The 19,502-nt window shown below is 44.6% G+C and overlaps 2 protein-coding genes across 3 annotated transcripts in view; both read right to left on the reverse strand.

The window, feature by feature from the left end:
* UBE2L3 (ubiquitin conjugating enzyme E2 L3) overlaps positions 1-19,502 on the reverse strand; it is a 175,378-nt gene that overhangs the window by 71,400 nt on the left and 84,476 nt on the right. The window lies entirely within an intron of this gene.
* HIC2 (HIC ZBTB transcriptional repressor 2) overlaps positions 815-19,502 on the reverse strand; it is a 103,188-nt gene continuing 84,500 nt past the window's right edge. The window contains exon 3 of the mRNA XM_058157949.1: positions 815-13,200. Within this exon, the coding sequence (XP_058013932.1) occupies positions 11,451-13,163 (1,713 nt within the window). The 5' untranslated portion in view covers positions 13,164-13,200 and the 3' untranslated portion in view covers positions 815-11,450. The remainder of the gene's footprint in view (positions 13,201-19,502) is intronic.

The following is a 19,502-nucleotide window of genomic DNA, read 5'->3' on the forward strand; positions in this document are numbered from 1 at the left end:
CCATTTGTCTAAAGAGGTGTAGGATTTCCTGCCTAAGCAGGGGGTTGGACTAGAAGACCTCCAAGGTCCCTTCCAACTCTGGTATTCTATTCTATTCTATTCTATTCTATTCTATTCTATTCTATTCTATTCTATTCTATTCTATTCTATTCAGATTTTGGTCTTCTTGTGGGATTGATTTCCTGTTCTAGTCTACCTGGCGGGATTGACAACAAGCAGACTCTGGAAAAACATTTCTTGGTGGTGTCTATGAAAGATCTCCAGTCATCCAGGTCATGGCTGAAGAAGCTTCTTGGATGAGAAGTGAAACGTCTTCAAAGAAAAAACCAGAAAGTCCAGTTGCCCGTTGAAAAAAGCACTGTTGGCATTTCTTTTAATTCCGATTCCCGAACCACGCAGGTAGCTGATGGCCAAAATGTGACATCCTATTCTAGTATTCTAAATACTGCACCCAAAATAGTTCTGCCGAAACTTCCAAATTTAGCAAAACTGCTAAAATTCAAAAATCACAGCCAGAAAGCCGGCTCAAACTTAGCGCAATAGCGTACCATATCATTTAAAGGCAATTTCCAGTCTCCCTTCTCTCTAACGTCTCTATTCTTTTATTTTTATGTATGGTTTGATTGCAATATTTTGATGCCAAAGTATTTTAAGCATCGACAGACACAAATATATTTCTATTTAAGTATCAAAATACAGAACATTGCTTTTCTAAAACAGAGATGCAAGTAGGAATCCCACAACTTACTCACCTGTGCATTAAGAAAGACCAAAACCAGAAACACCAGCCCACAAATCTTACTTTTCAATCAACCTTTTAATGAAAAGTTCATAAAATAACAAGTTTTTCATCACTGTACATTAAGACTGCAAATTACTGAATGCTGAGATCATATTATAATTTCTGCATTATTATTATTATTATTTATTTTCCCCCAATATGACACGCGAGTTGCAGCCACAGCAGCCTGCAACTCTTAACCTGAATTCAAGCTTTTGAAGGAAAGAAGAACAGTTTGATAGGATAGGAACGTCAGTTACATTTGCAAAAAACATTTGGGGCTTTATGGTCAGAAAGCAAGTGTGTTTGTGTGTGTGTGTGAGAGAGAGAGAGAAATTAAGGGTCAAGGAGGCAGCAGGGGAACAATAGATGCCCCTTTCTCCAGTTGACGTTGAGAATTAAGCAAACCTCCTCACTCAACACTGGCAAATTTTTTCCTTTTCCAATTTCCAAATCAAATTGGTGACATTGACTCGCCATGAGTGAAACTGACTCGCCATCAATTCCATGAGCTTCAAAAAACGCAACATCCATGCCATAGACAGAAAACTGGTTGGTAAAAGCAAAACCTAAGAACAATTTGCCTAGTAGGACTCAACTCAACAAAAAGGAAAATAAACAAAAATTCTTGGATCCATTTTATCTGTTCCCGGTGGCAATAACCTCCAGCTGCCAACATGTTAATGCCACATGTTCAATGTTTGTGTGTATTTGAGGGAAAGAAATTGGAATGAGGAATGCGAGTACAAAGTGGAACAATTTGCCAAAAGAAGAATCTTCTTCCTTCCAATATTCTTTGAGAGGTATAAATGAGGTAGAAAAAGAATTCCCCCCCCCCCAAAAAAAACCTCTGGATCATATGAACACTGCACAAAAAAACTGAAATTTAATGATTGCACACAAATTGCATCCTAGGTACCGCTTTGTCTTCCGAGAAGGAATTGGCTTGGACATTTTCCAGATGGGGGGGGGGGAAGTGAGATAAAGCAGCTTATTTAGGAAAAATGGATTTCCAAAAAAAAAAAAAAAAATTGGCCGGCGGCTGCACATCTATGCGTTTGAATGTCTTTGCAACGAGTTAATATAGTGCATGAGTGAAAATTGGCCCAAAGAAATGAAAAATGGAAGGGAGCTTCTGCTGTCCTTCCTCTTCCTGGTGTGTGCGTTTTGTGTCTGCAAGGGTTTTTTTAATAATGTGTATGCGGTCACCGGTAAGCTTAAGGACCGAGTACTAAGGGACACTTACTTCATCCTTTCAAATGGAGTGTTTTTTCTTTCACCAAATCCTCAGCGTTTAGAACTCTGCGCGGAGGCTGGCAGGATTTCAAACCAGAAGAGATCAGGATAATTTGTGTGTGTGTTAATCTACATATCCTTGCTCCCAATTCGCTGCCCTGGGAGTTGAGAGAAGGAGGGAAGGCGCACTCCCATCAATGCATATCTCAAGTGTCTTATATCCGTGATGGCGAACGCCTGGCACGCGTGCCGAAAGTGGCACACAAAGCCACCTCTCTGGGCACACCAGTCATCGCCCTACCGGGTTCCAGTGCGTACACGCCAGGTGGTCCTTGCACATGCATCAGAAAACCGGAAGACCAGGTGACCAGTGCACATCGGAAACTGAGCCTCCCGGTGCGCGCGCCAGGGAACTGCTCTTCTGGTTCTCCCGCGTGTGGACACCAGGGAGCTGCTGTTCAAATTTCCGGTGCTCTCCCCCCCTCCCCACGCACGCACTCCCATTTTGGCACTTGGCGCTGAAAAGGCTTGCCAAGACTGGTCTATCTGGTTCATATTGTAATCCATGTCCTCTAAAATGGTCCAGTTTTATTTTACTTAAGCTTCACTCCTGGGGCTGGAATGGGGATAAAAAGCACGACAGAAGCGAGTTGCCATCGACTTCTTCAAAGACCCTAAAATAACAACATATCTCATGGTCTCCCCCCACCTCTCTCAAAACTGGATCTTACTAGCACTCCGCTTCATTCAATGACACCCAAAACATAGCCATTATAACCCACCAGGGAATACCGAAAGTTAATAATATAAAGAAGAGTATTTCTTGCTACCGGTGTCTTCCATGGTTGAGTTTCACCGGATGTCCCAAACTTATCCGACGTCTCTATGCTACACAGACTGTCTTTGAAGGCTAGCCTTAAACCCTAATTAGGTTTAATTAGGGCTAAGAAATGGTCCACCTCAACTCCAGCTTAGCAAGTTGGCAAGGCATCAGAAGGCGAAATGTTTTATTAGCTACCAATATCCGAGGACTTTCCGGTTCGGCCTGCGAGGGCAACTTCCAGAATTCTCCAAGGCTCCCCAAAATTTACATCCAAGTGTTCCCAAAGAGGATTTGGAGCTTTCTCAGTGCTTGGGAAGACCCGCACCTTGGGATACGTTTACGGTTTGAGCATGTGGATGGACACAAAATGACAGCTTGAAGGGCCACCGTTCTATCTTGGTTCTTGCAAGCCGGGAGCGTAAAGCTTTTTGGCCTCCCGTGCCTGGGACTCTTACAAGCCCCCCCCCTTTAAAACAAATCAAATCAAAATCAATTTTTTTAAAAAAACGGCTTATTATTGCTTGCATTGTAAACATTAGAAAGGTCATTCAGATGACCAAAAGTGGAGAGCAGAAATGTTCTCTGGGGGAGGTTTTATTTGCCAAACCTCTGGAAAGTCTTGATACCGCTTTTTTCCTAGAATTGTGTAAGCTCCCTTTCTCCAAACTAGGTCGGTGTCAACTGCATGGAAAAATAATATTAATAACAATAACAACCCGTTTCTCTCTCTCTCTCTCTTTTTTGCTTTCTGCACCAAATGACCCCAAATGTTTCCTTTTAGGAGCTGAAGTTCCTTTTTATTTTATTTTTTTTCCTTTTTTTTGTTTTGTTTTGCTTTTAATATTTAGAACAGAAGTGACACGGCAGAATCTTTTTTCTTTTTTTTTTGAAAAATACTGTTAACCTAGAATTGACCTGCACCGCTCAAAAGAAAAATAAAAAAGCGCGTTACACATTGGTTTACTCATGCACGTACACACCCTCACGCATACAAACAAAACGAGAGAAAATGTAAAAAAAAAAAAAACAATAACAAGGAAGGAAATTGTATTAAGAGTGACGTTGCTATAACTGGAAATATCTTAAATATAAGCGAAAAAACAATATTTTTTGTCTTTTGTGGAAAGGAAAAAAAATAATAAAAGAGCTACAAAAATCCACGGTTTGTATTGTCTTCACAGGTTATGGATTTATGGCTATGCCAAGAGTGTCTCTGAGTTTATTTTTATTTTTTCTCGTTTCTATTTTTTTTTTAAGTTTTAAAACTTTTTAAAACTCTTTTTTTTTTTTTGGAAATCCTGTAGCGAAGACCCTGCTGAATGCATCGTTTGTCTTTTTGCAAATGCTGAGGTTTTATTTATTATTATTTTTTCTCCTTGCAAAACTGTGCATACAGAATTTTGAGAAATAAATACATTCAATAAAGTACGTACAATATTGATACAAAACAAAAAAACAAAAAAACAACACTGTCAAATAGTGTTTTGCACCATCTTTGTTAGTTAGATATTCAAGACCAGGCAAAATTAATAACTTTTGTTTTCCATCAGCCTTGTTCTTTACCTCTTTGCATCCTAAATATTTCAGGCAATTTTTTTTAATGCGTTTGCTTTGGGGGAAAAAACAAACAAACAGCAGAGGAAAAAACAGCATTCAACGAAGAACCGATAAAGTGTGATTTTTCTTTAACTAAAAAAAAAAGTAGAAATATTAAAGAGAATTATTTTTTTTCTTTACAGAAAATAATATTTTGAAGGTGCGTTTCTGGAACGTTCCAGGCCCCCTCAATCTTTTGAAGGTGCGTTTCTGGAACCTTCCAGGTTAAGATCCTCTCAATTTTTTGAAGGTACATTTCTGGAATTTTCCAGGCTAAGATCCCCTCAAATCTAGATCACAATCTGGCCAACTCACTGGAGCAGGAAAGTTAAGACATGACAAACGAGGGGGAAAAAAACAACAATTGGTGAGGAAAACGGTCTCTCACGGTTCTAAGATCAGATCTGTTGTGTATCAAGACTTGTTTACTAGGTCCTCGTGCGACATGAAAACACTTTCCCCTCTCCTGGAAGCGCACCAGATTGCAAACCAGAGTTAAATTGGATCTCCTCATCTGAAGGCCACCATTGGAGAAGACTCTCAAATCCGCCGGCATCCCCCTCCAAAAGAAACAACCATCCATCTAACTTAAAAACGTATTTTTGGGGCTAGAACCACCAATCCTGAAGCTGGAGAGAACATCTAATCCAGAAGTAGAGAGAACACATAATTCTGGAAGAAACAAAAGACATCTCCAGATGTTGCCAAATGTTAAGTGTGCTGCAATATAGCGACAACTGGATGACCAAAGGTCCTTTGGGATTGAAACTTCCTAGCCTGATGTCCACTTACTTAGCAAAGTCATCACCGAAGGACATTTGAGCACGGAGAAGAAACCTCAGTGCAACTCCTTAAGACTTCAAGCCCAAGATCAAAGCTATTGACTGGACCATTCTTTTGAGTGGAGTTAAAACTGGGTTAAACACATACTTTGGGACAATCCTTCCAAGAATGTCGACAGACGACCAGCACCCCAGTACACCTGACTTAACATTAAATGCTAGTTTCTTCTCCAACAGAGATTGACTGTTGGGTGGTTCTATCACGGGTGGACAATTTCCGCTGTCCCTCGCAGAGGAAACATTCTCAATCTGATTTGAGATCTTGTCGTGGTCCAGCACCATATGCAACTTGCGATGGAAAGTTTGTCACGGCTTTCTGTGACCATGGTTTTTTTGGTTTTTTTGAACAAACAGAACTTCATTCTCGCCCTACGTGTGGTCCTACGGTGTCCAAGAAGATCCTCTGATGGAAGAACTACCCTCCAACTGCTGGTCTACTGGCCCCTGGCAAGGACTGATGGAACTCAAAGTCCTTCTGGAGATCATTAATGGCTTGTTTTCCTACACCCTAAACCACGTTAAAAAATCCTGGAATACAAATCAGTTCTAATTGAACTGTTGAGGTTGGGTGGTTGTGGTGTGTTGTTTTTTTCCATTCCTTTACACAACAGCACATCCTATACACCGTTTACCCGCAACTCTTTTTTGTCAGCTAAACCGATGGAAAAAGCAATCATTAATTTTGACTGGCCCCTAGATCTGTTGAGGTCTGTAACTGTAAAAGTTTATGTAAACAATGAGATAAATATATTAATTTTTTTTTCCGAGCCAAGTGAGGTTCCATAGTCATTCAAAATGTGCTTTGGTTTAAAAATAGGAATTTTGTGTGTGTGTGTGTGTGTGTGTGTGAATTTGGGTATGAGCTATCTTTTAATGCAACTTTTTCTGTTATTATTTTTTTTTATCATCCACTCCGGGAACTCTGAAAACATTCTGGTGATCTAAACGGATTAAAGCATAAGAGTTAAGCTGTTGGGCCTCTGTGATTTTACTTTTTTTTTTAAAAAAAAGAACCAACAACCTCAGAAGGCTCTTTTCTGTATCTCAAAAAAAAAAAAAAGTAGCAAATTAAAATAAAATAAAGCAAAAAAAAAAAGGGAACGAAGAGAAAGGAGAAACCAAAAACCGGAACCAAGTGTATTTTCCTTCCCACCCAACCCTAGAATTCTTAAAATCTTAAATATGAAACTAGTGTTTTTGCTTTTTTCTTTTCTCATTAAAATACAGAAAATGCTTGATACAATACTATGTCGTATAAATGCAGTCGAGTGTCCAGACCCTTTAAGTGAGTCTTGAACAGTCCCTGAAGTTTTGAGAATTATTTGATTTTTTTTTCTTTCGTTATTATTGTCACCATCTTGGGAGGAAGAGAAAGGGAAAGGAAGGAGAAGGGAGGAAGGGACATCAAAATCCTATCTATGGAACACTTTCTACACGGCTAATTTTGTCGAAAAAGGGGTGAAACAATGAAAAGAAATGGGGGGGGGCTTTCCTTTTTCCCCCCATTTTTTTTTTTTGTACAATACTCGTGCTGTACACAGACTTTTTGTCGCCTTGTTTAAGTGCTGAGAGGGGGATGAAAGAAAGAAAGAAAGAAAGGGAGGGGAAAAAGCAAGCTTAAGAAGAAAAAGAAGAGGCGATCCAAGGACCGCCGGTCCTGAAATTTCAAGATTCCAAGATTCCAAAAACTTCGATCAGAAACCCAACGAAGACCCAACTTGAAGTATTTCCACTCAAGATTCAATACTAGGGTCTTAAATCTAAAGACTTCTAGTGTCTTGACTCTAAACTCAACATTCCAGCGAAATTAAGAGGAATGGTTTCCTCTTCGCATTTGTTCCACGCTGCTAGGCTCCTCTTTGGATTTAACAAAATGGATCTTTTCTGGATGGCAATGTAGAAAGTTAAGTAGCACTTGGGAGTTGATGACTCGCTTCCATAGGCGGTTGGACCTCCAAATTTCTGGCTTAATAATTAATACTTGCCAGGGTTGACTCAAAGGCCTACCTTATCCCCAATGCCTTCTCAAGTTCTTTAGCTCAGTTGCCCTAAAGGTCAATCAATACCAGCTGGGAAGAGGAACCATCGCAGAAGGAATGTCATGGACGATGTCCATGTCATGGTCCACGATATTGGATACAAAGATAAGTTTTGGGGGTAGGGGCGGTGATTTAAGTGTCCTTTTTCTGAAAGGATGGTGAGGTAGGAACAAAATATTCACCCTCAACTCTCAATTTTAGACCCTACAGTTTGCTAGCCCAAGGCATGGCTTTTGAAGGCATCTCAAGAGTTTGGAGATGAACGGAAGTGGGGGTTTATATTCTTGAAAATTATAGATCTGCGCCCCTGAGCACAAAGGATAGTTCCGTTGAAGCTTTCTACCACCAAACTACTAATCCACAAATGCTGGCTTGAGGGCAGGTTCTTTGTTTTCCACCAGAAGTGAAGCATCTATTGAGGTTCCTCTCAAAAAGCCAGACGGTGGCTGCACTGTGCGAGTCACCAAATTGAGAAGTTCTACACACATCTGGGACATTGTATGGGGCCTCCTAGACTCATGAAACCTTTGCGGTCTTGGCCTGAAGCCCTTTTGCTAACAAAAAACCTTTCTTAGCATGAGAGGAAACAGCTCTATTGAGAAGCAACTGTCTCCACCCTCCAAGCCTTCACCAATTATCTGGAAATAGGAAGTGTGTTGCAGTGCTATGTGCATAAAGTTTAAGAAAAGGTTGATGGGGACCTGGGTGGTTTGTTGTTGTTGTTGTTGTTATTGGTGGGGTGTTGCATTGTTCTACAAAAAAAACCATGGAATGATGAATACGTTTTTGAAAAATGGAACAAAAGAAAAATGAGAATTCACAGGAAGATGGCTGTTGGGAGCACAGCGTTCACATTAATGTTCCACAAAAATGAAAGACAAAAATGAGTGACCCACAAGAAAGAAAGAAAGAAAAAAAGATGATTAAATCAAGCTGCGGCATGACACAAAAAAATGCCCGAACTTGAAGATGCATGGAATTGAAAAATGAAACTTGAGGTAAAGATCCTTAAGAAGGGAAAGAAAGGACCAATTTCCCTGCATAACGACTCATTGGTTGGTCGTTGGAAGGCGTATTGAGTGAAACGGGGAGTCTAGGCTCCCTTAATTCAACTTGGGTTTGTCTCTATCCTAAGAAGAAAGGAGGAAAACACTTAACGGTGGTGGCAAAAACGGAAAAATGCAAACTTCTCTCTTTTATTTGAACAGGCTGACTTATTTTTTCTTTTTTTTCTTTTTTTTGGTCTAAACTTAAAGACAAAAAAGGTGTGTTTTTTCCTTTTTGTTTTTTTTTTTTAAAGAAAAAAAAAAGACATAGGGCGCTTTGGTGACCCCTACCATAATGATCATCATCATCATCATCATATTAACCATCATCATCATCATAAACAATCATAAACAGAACAATGGTTTTCAAGCAAGGAAGTTAAAGCAGAGGGACGGGAAAATGTAAACCTTACTCCATTCCAGACTCAAAGAGAGAGTCGTGGGTTTTTGTTTTTTTTAACCACCCGAGACCAACCGTTCGGGGTTGGGGGGCTCAGCCATCACTTTCCACAACTGGTCGTGCCAACGAAGTTGAGGGCCCGCATCTCCTACACCTATAGCAGCTGTTGGCGGTGAGGTCTTTTGACAGACAAGTGCATGGCTGTTCAATCTCCCGGTGGCCCCAACCTCAACACGTACACCAGTAGTGGGTTTCAAATCCCGGCGCTATGGGTTCGCTATCGGTAGCGCGCGGACTTGCGAGCTCGCTTCACGAGTGCACGGCGCTTCTGCGCATGCGTAGAAGGTCCCGCGCGTGCGCAGAGCGTTTTTGATGACGTCTGGGCAGGTGGGCAGAGACTCCTGCCGCCACCATTGGTTCGCGAACCGGTAGCAACCCACCACTGACGTGCACCTGTTGTGCATCCCTTTTAAGAACGAAGGTGGAACGAGCACATACCCAGGTCGACATCCCTACTACCCCCCCACCCCAAAGGAAGGGAACGAAAGACTTTGGTTGGGTTCTCCACATTCTTATTGCGCTCTGGATCCTGACGGGACCAACGGCTTCGCCGTTGACTGTCTCAACTGGAGCCCATCGAAGAGACAAGCCATGGAAAAATGGAGCTTTTGCCCCGCCACGGCATCCAGGTTCAATAAACAAGGCTACCCAAAAGCTCTTTTCTAAAAAAAAAAAAAAAAGGGGGGGGGGTGTTTGGTTTTTTTGTATTTTCTGTGGACAGAAACCCCAACGATTTGGTGGCATCGCGTTATCTTCTCTGGACTTCCAGCTTTAAAAAAAAACAAAAAAACTACTTTATTGTCTTTGGCCATGCTTTATGCATTTCTGACTTTCTGAACGGAAAAAATGAGGTGGCAAAAATCCCTTAACCTTAATTTCTACTTTGTACACTAACTTACAACTGGGGATAGGTGGGGAGGGGGAGAGGGCTGGGGGGGGGGGCGGGAGAAAACACCACACCTAATTATTTCCGCTAACCATCTTATTGTTCGTGTGAATTCAAGAGGTAGAAAAGGAAGTGGGCCCTGCCATTCTGACCCAACTCTTTAGTGAAGGAGGAAAAAAAGCTAAGTGCACGCATACACCCCCCCCCACCCGGTGCAGGCGTGCAAACAGACAGACAGACACACACATAACACACACACGTGCACCCCAAATAAAAATTTAAAAAAATAAAAAAAAATGAAAAGGTACCTAAAAGGAACTTGTCGCCATTTTCCAGCCTACTTCAATTCCGGCTGCCCACCCGAAGTCCCCCTCAAGCTTTCCAGTTCTGACACTGACATCAATTATGAACAAACGCATCGTTTTCCTCTTAATAGAACAAGTACCTCTAAGCAAAAAAAAAAAAAAAAAAATCCATACAAAAAACTAAAGGGGAGGGGGGAGAAGGAAATTAACACAGATATGACCCCTGCTCATTTGAAAGAAATTCCTGGGGTGGGTGGGGTGTCCCTCAGCCCCCTCCACCACCACCACCCTCATTCAGTCATGGATAAGGCTAGAGAGATCAAAAGAGGTTGAGGTAAGTTGGGGATCAGAAGAGGTTGAAGACTAGGCGGGGTGTGATGGTTAAGGCGGACCAGCTCTTCCCTCAGAACCTGATGGGAGAAGGGACAGTTGGAAGAAAACCTTCCTAGGTGGAAATGGGGAGGGGGGTCGGGCGGAGACAAGGCCACGGAAATGTCATTTGTTCTTCAGAGGCCCACCGCCTTCCCGAAGGACAGCATGAAGAAAGAACAGAGTGGTCTCCGTTGGCAAGGAACGTCTCCCATTGCTGCTTTGAGGGACAACCATCCATTTAAAAACCAGGTCCGTTGTAAAAACTAAACCCCCACCCCGAACCCCCAAAAAGGATTAAAGAAGCGGGGAAAAAAAACAAAACCCAAAAAGGCCACCCACGGGCCGCTAAAGGGTATTTCTTGGGAGTTGCGTCAGAAAAAAGACAAATAATACTGTGGAAGTATCGACCGTAGCAATTCCAAAAAGTGCTAAGAAAAAAGTAAACCGAGGGAGCGAGGGGCCGACCCTTGCTTCCCTGACGAAGACCATCTTACCCCCTCCTCTCCCTTTTCTGTGGGGGACCTCAATTTGAGTTGGCGTCAACCAGGAAGGATTTTTCCTTAGGCCAGGGGGGGTCTCCCAACGTCGGCAACTTTAAGCCTGGAGGAATGAAGGGTGGTCTGCTGGCTGGGGAATTCTGGGAGTTGACGTCCGCCAACGTTTAAAGTTGCCAACGTTGGAGACCTCTGGCTTAGACTACCCCTCATTCCCTACGGTGGAGATCCTCGGAGGTTCCACGTCACCTCCAACGGCGTTCCTTGCTCCACTTTTAACCCCACAGGCCCTGAGAGAAAAGCTGATACAAAGGGAAGGAGTCTGAAAGTTAAATTGGGGCTGGGGTTTCTTTTTTTTCCTTTGGAAGAGGGGAAGGGGAAAAGATGAGGGGGAGGAGGAGGAGAAAGAAAGAAAGAAAGTAAAGCTCTGTTTGGTTCACGCCTTCCATGACTGAAGTGGGGAGTCGAACGTCCCTTGTTTGTATAGTCTGTTTTTAAAGCAGCAAGTCTAAGGGATATTTATGGTGGGTGGGTTGGAGGGGCTCAGAGCTCCTTGGAGAGACTTTGGCTTCATGTAGGAGAGGTATGCATTCTCAAGTGGCTGATGAGGTTTCGTTGCTGGGTAAATTTCCCGCCGCACAGTTGACATTCGTAGGGCTTTTCCCCTGAGTGGACGCGCATGTGCTCGGTCAGCCGGTACTGCCGGGTGAAGCGCATCCCGCACTCCTCGCAGGCGAAGGGCTTGAGTCCCAAATGGCTGCGCATGTGCCGAGTCATGGTGCCCCGCTGGGTAAACATCTTGCCGCAGATGTTGCAAGGGAAGGGCCGCGTCAGCCAGTGAGTCTTCTCGTGCTGCCGGAGGGTGGCGGGATCTTTGTAGCTCTTCTCGCAAACCGAGCACTTGAACGGCCGCGATTCCGAGGTGTAGGGCTGGTTGGGGTTTGATAAATCCTCGGCCTCCTCTTCTTTATCCTCAAACGTCCCTTCCTCCTTGATGTACAGCTCTTCTTCCGTGTGTTTCTCCACGTGGGCGTTGAGCTGCTCCGAGCTGGGGAAACCCTTCCCGCACGGGATACAGACGTACAAGTTGTCCCCGAAGGCCACCGGTTCGTAGCCTTCCTGCCGGTAGACGTAGTTGGCGCTGCTGTGCCCGCCGTTCTCGCTTTCACTCTGACCGCTGTCCTCGCTGTTCTCTTTGCCATTCTCCACGTCTTCTTTGCAGGCGTGCAAAGGCGGCTCCGGGCCGTAGGGGCTCAGGCCTAGGCTGCGCTCTGCAGACTTGCACAAGGGGCCCATCAGGATGCCGTTGGGTAACCCCTCGCCCTCCTCGCAGCCTTTGCCCCCGCCTTCCTTCCGGTCGAAGGGGCAATCCTTCTTGATCCATTCTTTCTTGCGCGAGGAATGGCGTAGGCTCTTTCGCTGGTTGCCTTCGGGGAGACACTGGCGGTCTTCACTGAGGTCCATCTCCATGGGCTCACAGTTGTCTATTAGGGAGGGAGGGGCTCCAGAGATGGACTCTTCGAACGATGAGGCACTGTTGGCGGTAGGGGCTGAGGCGGGCCGGGGGGAGCCACGCTGACTCTCGCTGTGTGGGGTGTCGTCTTGGGCGGCTACAGTGGGCAGGGAGGGGCTTTTTTTGGACAGATCCAGCCCAAGTTCCTGGTCCACACAGCTCCCGTTGGTGCTGTTGCTTCCCTCTCCCAGTCCCCTACTCAAGGCGTGAGAATTCTCTTGGTTGGAACTGTTCATGAAGACCTCATCATCTGAGACCTTCGCCTTTGGCATCTCCTTCGGCTGAGAGCCCTTCATCCCTTCGGTTGACCCTGAATAACGAGTAATGACTGAAGCGGTGGCGAGTCTCTGACTCCGAGGCGGCCGCCCAACGCTGGAGGCTCCACCAGCCCGGCCAGCGAAGGACCTCCCGCTGCGTTTGAGCTTCTTCCTACAAAGGGCCGCCAGGTCAGGAAGTTGGAGGTAGCTTGCTGCGGTGAGGAGAGCATTAAAGTTCTGTTCACCAGGCTGGTCGGTCATTAAGAGCTTACCAGTATAAATAAAGTCCAAGATTTGCCGGAACACGGTCGGGTTGACCATGTCAGTATCTAAGTTGATCAGGTTGTCGTGCAAGATGAGGGACTTGAAGTACATGCTGCTGGCTGCCAGGATGTTCTTGTGGGCACGGAAGAGGGCATTTTCGACAACGATGATCACATCGCAAAGGAAACCTTTGGCTCGTTGCTGGTTAAGCTGCAGGAGCAAATGTTTGGCATGATTTGGCAGTTCCATCTCCACCTTCTCTTCCCTTTCCTGGTCACCTGATCACCTAAGAGAGAAGAGAGGAAGAACCACAAACAAACGTCAGTCCGTTTCTCAGTTCCACTGGTGTGGATCGACAACTGTTCCTCCCCTACGTACCCACCAGAGGGGTGTGGACTTCAATCCCCAGAATTCTCTGCTCATGGTTATCCTAGCTAGGAATTCTGGGAGGTGTAGTTCACCTATCTAGCAGGTCCCGTAGGCAAGGGGAACATTAATCATCTGCAGTGTTAAACTCAAGGCCTGAGGGCCGGATACATAGATCTGGCCGACGGGACCGCCCTGGAAACAGCAAAGAACTGGCCCGCAGTGCTTTTGCCAGCAAAAACGGAGCTCGGAAGGGCTACGTCTGGCCCTCTTGAGCTCCGTTTTCACTGGCAGAGGGTTGCAGAAGGACGTGGCAGCTGAAAACGGAGCTCAGGAGCCCGTTTTCCTTGCCTGAGTGCTCGGGCTACCATAGGTACCCCAGACATGAGTGACGTGGAGCTGGCCACGCCCACCCTGGCCCCCCAAAGTCAAGCACAACCCTTCTGCGGCCCTCAATGAAATCGAGTTTGACTCTCCTGATCTATTGCTTAAGACAATGCTCAGATCAAACCAATGGCGGAATTCAAATTTTTTTACTACCGGTTCTGTGGGTGTGGCTTGGTGGGTGTGGCAAGGGAAGGATACTGCAAAATCCCCATTCCCACCCCACTCTGGGACCAGCCAGAGGTGGTATTTGCCAGTTCTCCGAACTACTCAAAATATCCGCTAGCGGTTCTCCAGAACCTGTCAGAACCTACTGAATTTTACCCCTGGATCAAACATATGGAATTCAATGGTGTCGGATCTGTCTTCTCCCAATAATGACCAGTACAGGAAAGTTGTCATCGCTGTGGGCAGCCATAAGATGCTATTGGTTTTTTTTTCTCTTTCTCTTTGCTTTTTTAAAGATTGTAAAGTCCAATCCAGTGATAGAACTAAAAAGTTGGTCTACAAGTAGCGGCCAAAATTGTGGGAACCTTTTGGGAAAAGTGTATTTTTTGAGGTTTGATGGCTAATAACACCACTTTTTTTTCTTGGAGTTTCAAGATAATCCTATTCCACTGCTGGAATGGCTTGGGAACAGCCCAGACCTTCACCCAATTGAAAATCTAGGGAGCCAACTAAAGAAACTTGTTAGTCAGAACCGACCCAGCAATAAAACCCAGTTAATAGAAGCCATCGTTCAATCTTGGTTTCACATGATAACAGCTGGAGAACTCAAAGACTTGGTTCACTCCATGGGAAGACGTTGTAAGGCCGTAATTCACGCTAAAGGTTACCCAACGAAGTATTAACTGACTTGGTAATAATTTTTGCATATCTCGTTTTTTCTATGGTGATAATTTTTGTATATCTCGTTTTTTCTACATGTTTTACTTTCTTATTTAGACTATAACTGCTGTTCTAATAGCAAATCCTTCCTAAAAGTTATTGCATTACATTCTTGATTAAATTATCTTTCCATGGATATATAATTTTATGGTACTACTCAAAAAAAAAAAAAGTGGTGCTATTAGCTGGTTTTAGAAAATACACTTTTCCCAAAAGGTTTCCACAATTTTGGCCACTCCTGTATCTTTCAAAAGACCCTAGTTCTCTTGAAAAAGAAGCCAGGATGACATTGGGAGGAGGAACCACAGGCAGTTCTCGATTTACGACCACAATGGAATCCAACATTTCCGCTGCTAAGCAAGACAGTTTTTAATTAAATAAATAAAATAAGTGAGCTGTGCCCCCATTTTACGACCTTTTCTTGCCACAGTCCTTGAGTGCAAGTTGTTAAGTTAGCAACACGGATTCACGTTAAGCGAATCCGACTTCCCCCATTGACTTTGCTTGTCAGAGAGTCGCAACAGGGGACCACGTGACCCCGGGACACTGCCACCGTCATAAATATGAGCCAGCTGCCCAAGCGTCCGAATTGGGAGCACGTAACCATAGAAATGACATAAAGGCCGTTAAGTGTGGAAAAAGCTCCTAAGTCCCTTTTTTCCAGTGCTGTTTTAAACATGGAACGGCCGCTAAATGAAGCGTCCTAAGTCGAGGACTACCTGTAATCAGACGCTAAGTTAGTAACGTAACTAGAAGATTCCCTTCCAACTCTGTTATTTCTATTCTTCTCGTTTGGAAGATCGCTTCAAAATTGATGGATGCGCTTGGCATCTCTTCGTTGCTTATTTCTTTCAAGCTAGGATAAAAAGTTTGCCTCTTCCTTCCTTCCTTCGTTTTGGGAGGGTGAGGCAGGATCAACCTTTTGATTACGTTTCTGTGATGGGAACTAATGAGATGGAAAAATTAAACGGCTTGGAACAAGCTGGTCCAGTTCAGAGAACACACACACACGTCTCTGGAACAGAACGGCCAAAATAAATAAATAAATTAATTAAATTAAATTAAAAAATAATCCAATTTTTAAAAAAAGAGAAATAATAAAATGGAGAGATTTGATCCGATCTCAAGAAGATGCCCTTTCTCCAGCCGTAAGAACAGGCTAAGGCCGTGAGGGCGAACCTGTGGCACGCGAGCCGTCACCCAGCTCAGCTTCAACCCGCATGTGTGCGCGCCTCCTGCCGGCCAGCTGATTTTTGGGTCTCTGCCGTGCATACGTGGAGTATGTGCATACCCGTGGGGGTCGCGTGCATGCGTGGGGGCGGGGGGTTTGTACGGGGCGCTGTGGCAGCCCATTTTGGGCCTAGCAGGCCTCCTTGCAGTCTCCTGGGACCAGAAACAGGCTGCAGGGAGGGGCACGGCCTATTTTTGGTCCCAGGAGGCTGCAAGGAGGCCTGCTAGGCCCAAAACGGGCCACGGAGGAGGGGGCGCAGTGCTAGTCAACCTGATCCCTAGCGCCCACTACTGGGCATTCCAGCTTTCATGGTGGGTGGTAGGGGTTTTGTCCGATACTGAAGCACTTCCCCTTTTTTTTAATTTAATTGACTTTTTAAAAAAATTTCATAGCATTATTTAAAAACATTTTCATTAGGTTTTCGTAAAATTCCCCGTGACAATTTAAATTTCTGAAAATATACTATTTGTATCGCCTGCGCGTAAGTTTAGTTTGCGTTACGTAAGTGAAACTAAATGGCGCTATAGTGCGACCGCAAACAAGACAGCCTCATCCTGGAATAGCTCGCACATCCCCCCTACACCACCCAGCTGTAACAGACAAGCAGAGCTGGTAGCCGGCGTCCCCCCGCCCAAACCCAATCAATGATGCGTGAGAGGCATGCGCAGACGACAATACACGGCGCATTACTGTAGAACCGGTGGGTGGTTAGAAAATTTTACTACTAATAGAGATACAAAAGTGGCTGGTAGATATAAAAGGTTGACTACCCCTGGGGAGGAGGGTGTTGTGCAAACTTGCAGGGGGGGGGGAGGGCTGCGGGGTGGTGGTGTCACACGCGCATTGCATTTTGGATGCAGGCACACAATGATGGAAAAGTTAACCATCACTAGATTAAGGTGTGGAAACCACAGCTCTTGTCTATTCATCAAACTGATTTCAAAAACCGGGTCAATCCAATTCAAATCCTTTTAATTGATTGTAATTGTTAATGTTCACATCGATTCGCTCGAAGGCTTTTTCGAGTAGGGAGGTAGAAAAATTACCTCCCGGCACCACCTCAACCATTCTGACGTAGCTAATTCCAGAGCTGCCCACTCAGCTTTTACACCACCTCAATAACTTTGCTTCAATCGGCATGACCTGTTGTCAAAGCTTAGTCTAAGAAGAAAGAACAACGATCTGCTTCGTTTTGAATGATCAGGGAGGCGTCGCGGGAAGCGGGAGGAGGTGGGGATTTAACAAAACCAGCCTTGCCGTGTTGCAATGCAAGGGCTTTCTTTTTGATAAGCGCATCACGATATGCCAAACACACAGACGTCAGAAACAAGCCTCATATCAACCATGGAAGAATCTCCCAATTGAATAAATCTGATCTTCTCCGTTACGGTGGTTGATGGAACCCACATGCAAAAACAGATCTTCTAGGTTGCCATGTTGGATGGACCTCACCAGCAAAAACGTGATCTACACTGCTGTGTTTGATGGAATCCATCAGCAAAACTTGAACTGCATTGCCATGTTTGATGGAATCCACCCACAAAACTTGATCTATACTGCCATGTTTGATGGAATCTACCAGCAAAACTTGATCTAAACTGCCACATTTCATGGAACCCACCCAAAAAACTTGGATCTGCACTGCCACGTTTGATGGAATCCACCAGCAAAACATGATCAACACTGCCACATATGATGGAATCCACTTGGAAAAATTGATCAACCCTGCCATGTTTGATGGAACCCATCAGCAAAAAGTGATTTATACTTTTTGGTAGCTCCATTTACCAGCTCCAGTTCCTGCCTACTTAGCAGTTCAACAGCATGCCAACGCGAGTAGATAAACAGGTACCACATTGGTGAGAAGACAACAGCATTCTGTGTGCCTTTGGCTGGCTACATGACTACAGAAATTGTCTTTGGACAACGCTGGCTCCCTTGGCCAAGAAATTCAAGTTCCCCACTGACCACTCAGTAACAGAGTCGGAAGGGATCTTTGGAGGTCATCTAGTCCAACCCCTGCTCACGCAGGAGACCTATACTAGGGATTCGAAACTGCCGATCTTTCTGAACGGAGATGAGCAGCGTGCCCTAGGAGTTGAAGAGCGACCGATGGGGAAAATTATACTTTTTATAAAGTCTGTAATCAGCAAGCTTCATCTCAAGAGGCCATCTCCACTGCTGAGAAAGCGAGGGAAGAGGAATTTCCTTTGACTCAAAACATTTCTACAATGCACCAACGTAAGTGTGCTCCACCAAATCCTGCATCACAGCTTCCTTTCCGAAGTTCCCCACCACTACCACATCTACCTATGCAAATCTATGCAGATGGCATTGATCCATCACCTAAAAGAATAATGATACGGGTCATCGGGTAATCAGGGGGCGGCTCTAAAGTCACAGCTTGCATCAGAATGTCATACAAGCTTTGCTGGATTAAATCAGAAGTCCTTCTAGCTCACCTCTAAATGCTTGTAGGGGACGAACGAAAACAAAAATGAGTCTCTTTTCCAGTGGTGAAATCTAAATTTCTTTCCTACTGGTTCTGTGGGCGTGGCTTGGTGGGGGTCATGTGACTGAGTGGGCGTGGCTATCTGACTGGGCGATCAAAAGACAGAAATTCACTAACAATGTCCTGCTGGAGTAGGGCTGGACTAGATGACCTCTAGGTCCTTTCCAGCCCTAGATAATTCTCTGAAGCTGCGTCTAGTGCCAGGTTTGTAGTCCTTCCTTCCTCTCCTTTTCCTTTCTTTCTTTCTTTCTTTCTTTCTTTCTTTCTTTCTTTCTTTCTTTCTTTCTTTTCTTTCCCTCTCTCTCTCTTTCTCTCTCTCTCTAACGAATCCCCCCAACCCCCCCATTTTTTGCCTAGCAGGCTTCAGCTTTTTTACCTTTTAAAAAATGCTTTTAAAAGTAAAAAAAAACAAAACAGTTCTGACGATCGCGTGGCTCAGTTGGGCATGGGGGGGCGCAGGGATTTTTGCTACCAGTTCGACATTGTTACCGGAACGGTCGATCCGGTCCGAACCTGGAGCATTTCACCCCTGCTTTTTTCCCTAACAACATTCCTTGGGAATGGAAGCAGAGTTGCTAATCAGACTGGTCTTGGGAGAATCTATGGATCAAAAAGAAACCTGATCTAAAAAAATCAATCTATTTTTTTGGGGAGAGGAACAGTGGCAAAATACATTTTCATAAATCAGGCTGCACCTAAAACCCTCTTTATATTTGGGAAATACCGTATTTTTCAGAGCATACGACGTACCTTCCCCCCCCCCCCCACAAAAGGGGATGAAAATTTAGGTGTGTCGTATACACCGAATGTAGTCCTGCCCACCTACTGGCCCACACCCTATGGCCTCTACCTCCCAGCAATTTACCTCCTTCCAGCAAGCCGCAAGAAGAAACAGCCCATTTCAGCTTCAGCACAGCCTGATTAGCACAAGCTGATTTTCAGTTGGATCGGCCTCCCAACTCTCAGCTGTTTCAGGCTGCAGGGATTGCCATGGCCTATTGCTGTGTGGGTCTCTGCTGCTTGCTGCAAGGAGGTAAATTTCTGGGAGCAGTTTTTTTTTCTTATCTTATCTTATCATCTTATCAGCAGTGTGCAGCAGCTGCCAAAAAAGCCAACACAGTTCTGGGCTACATAAACAGAGGGACAGAATCAAGATCATGTGAAGTGTTAATACCACTTTATAATGCCTTGGTAAGGCCACACTTGG

This window comes from Ahaetulla prasina, chromosome 15, assembly GCF_028640845.1.
Source record: "Ahaetulla prasina isolate Xishuangbanna chromosome 15, ASM2864084v1, whole genome shotgun sequence".
Classification (NCBI taxonomy): Eukaryota; Metazoa; Chordata; class Lepidosauria; order Squamata; family Colubridae; genus Ahaetulla; species Ahaetulla prasina.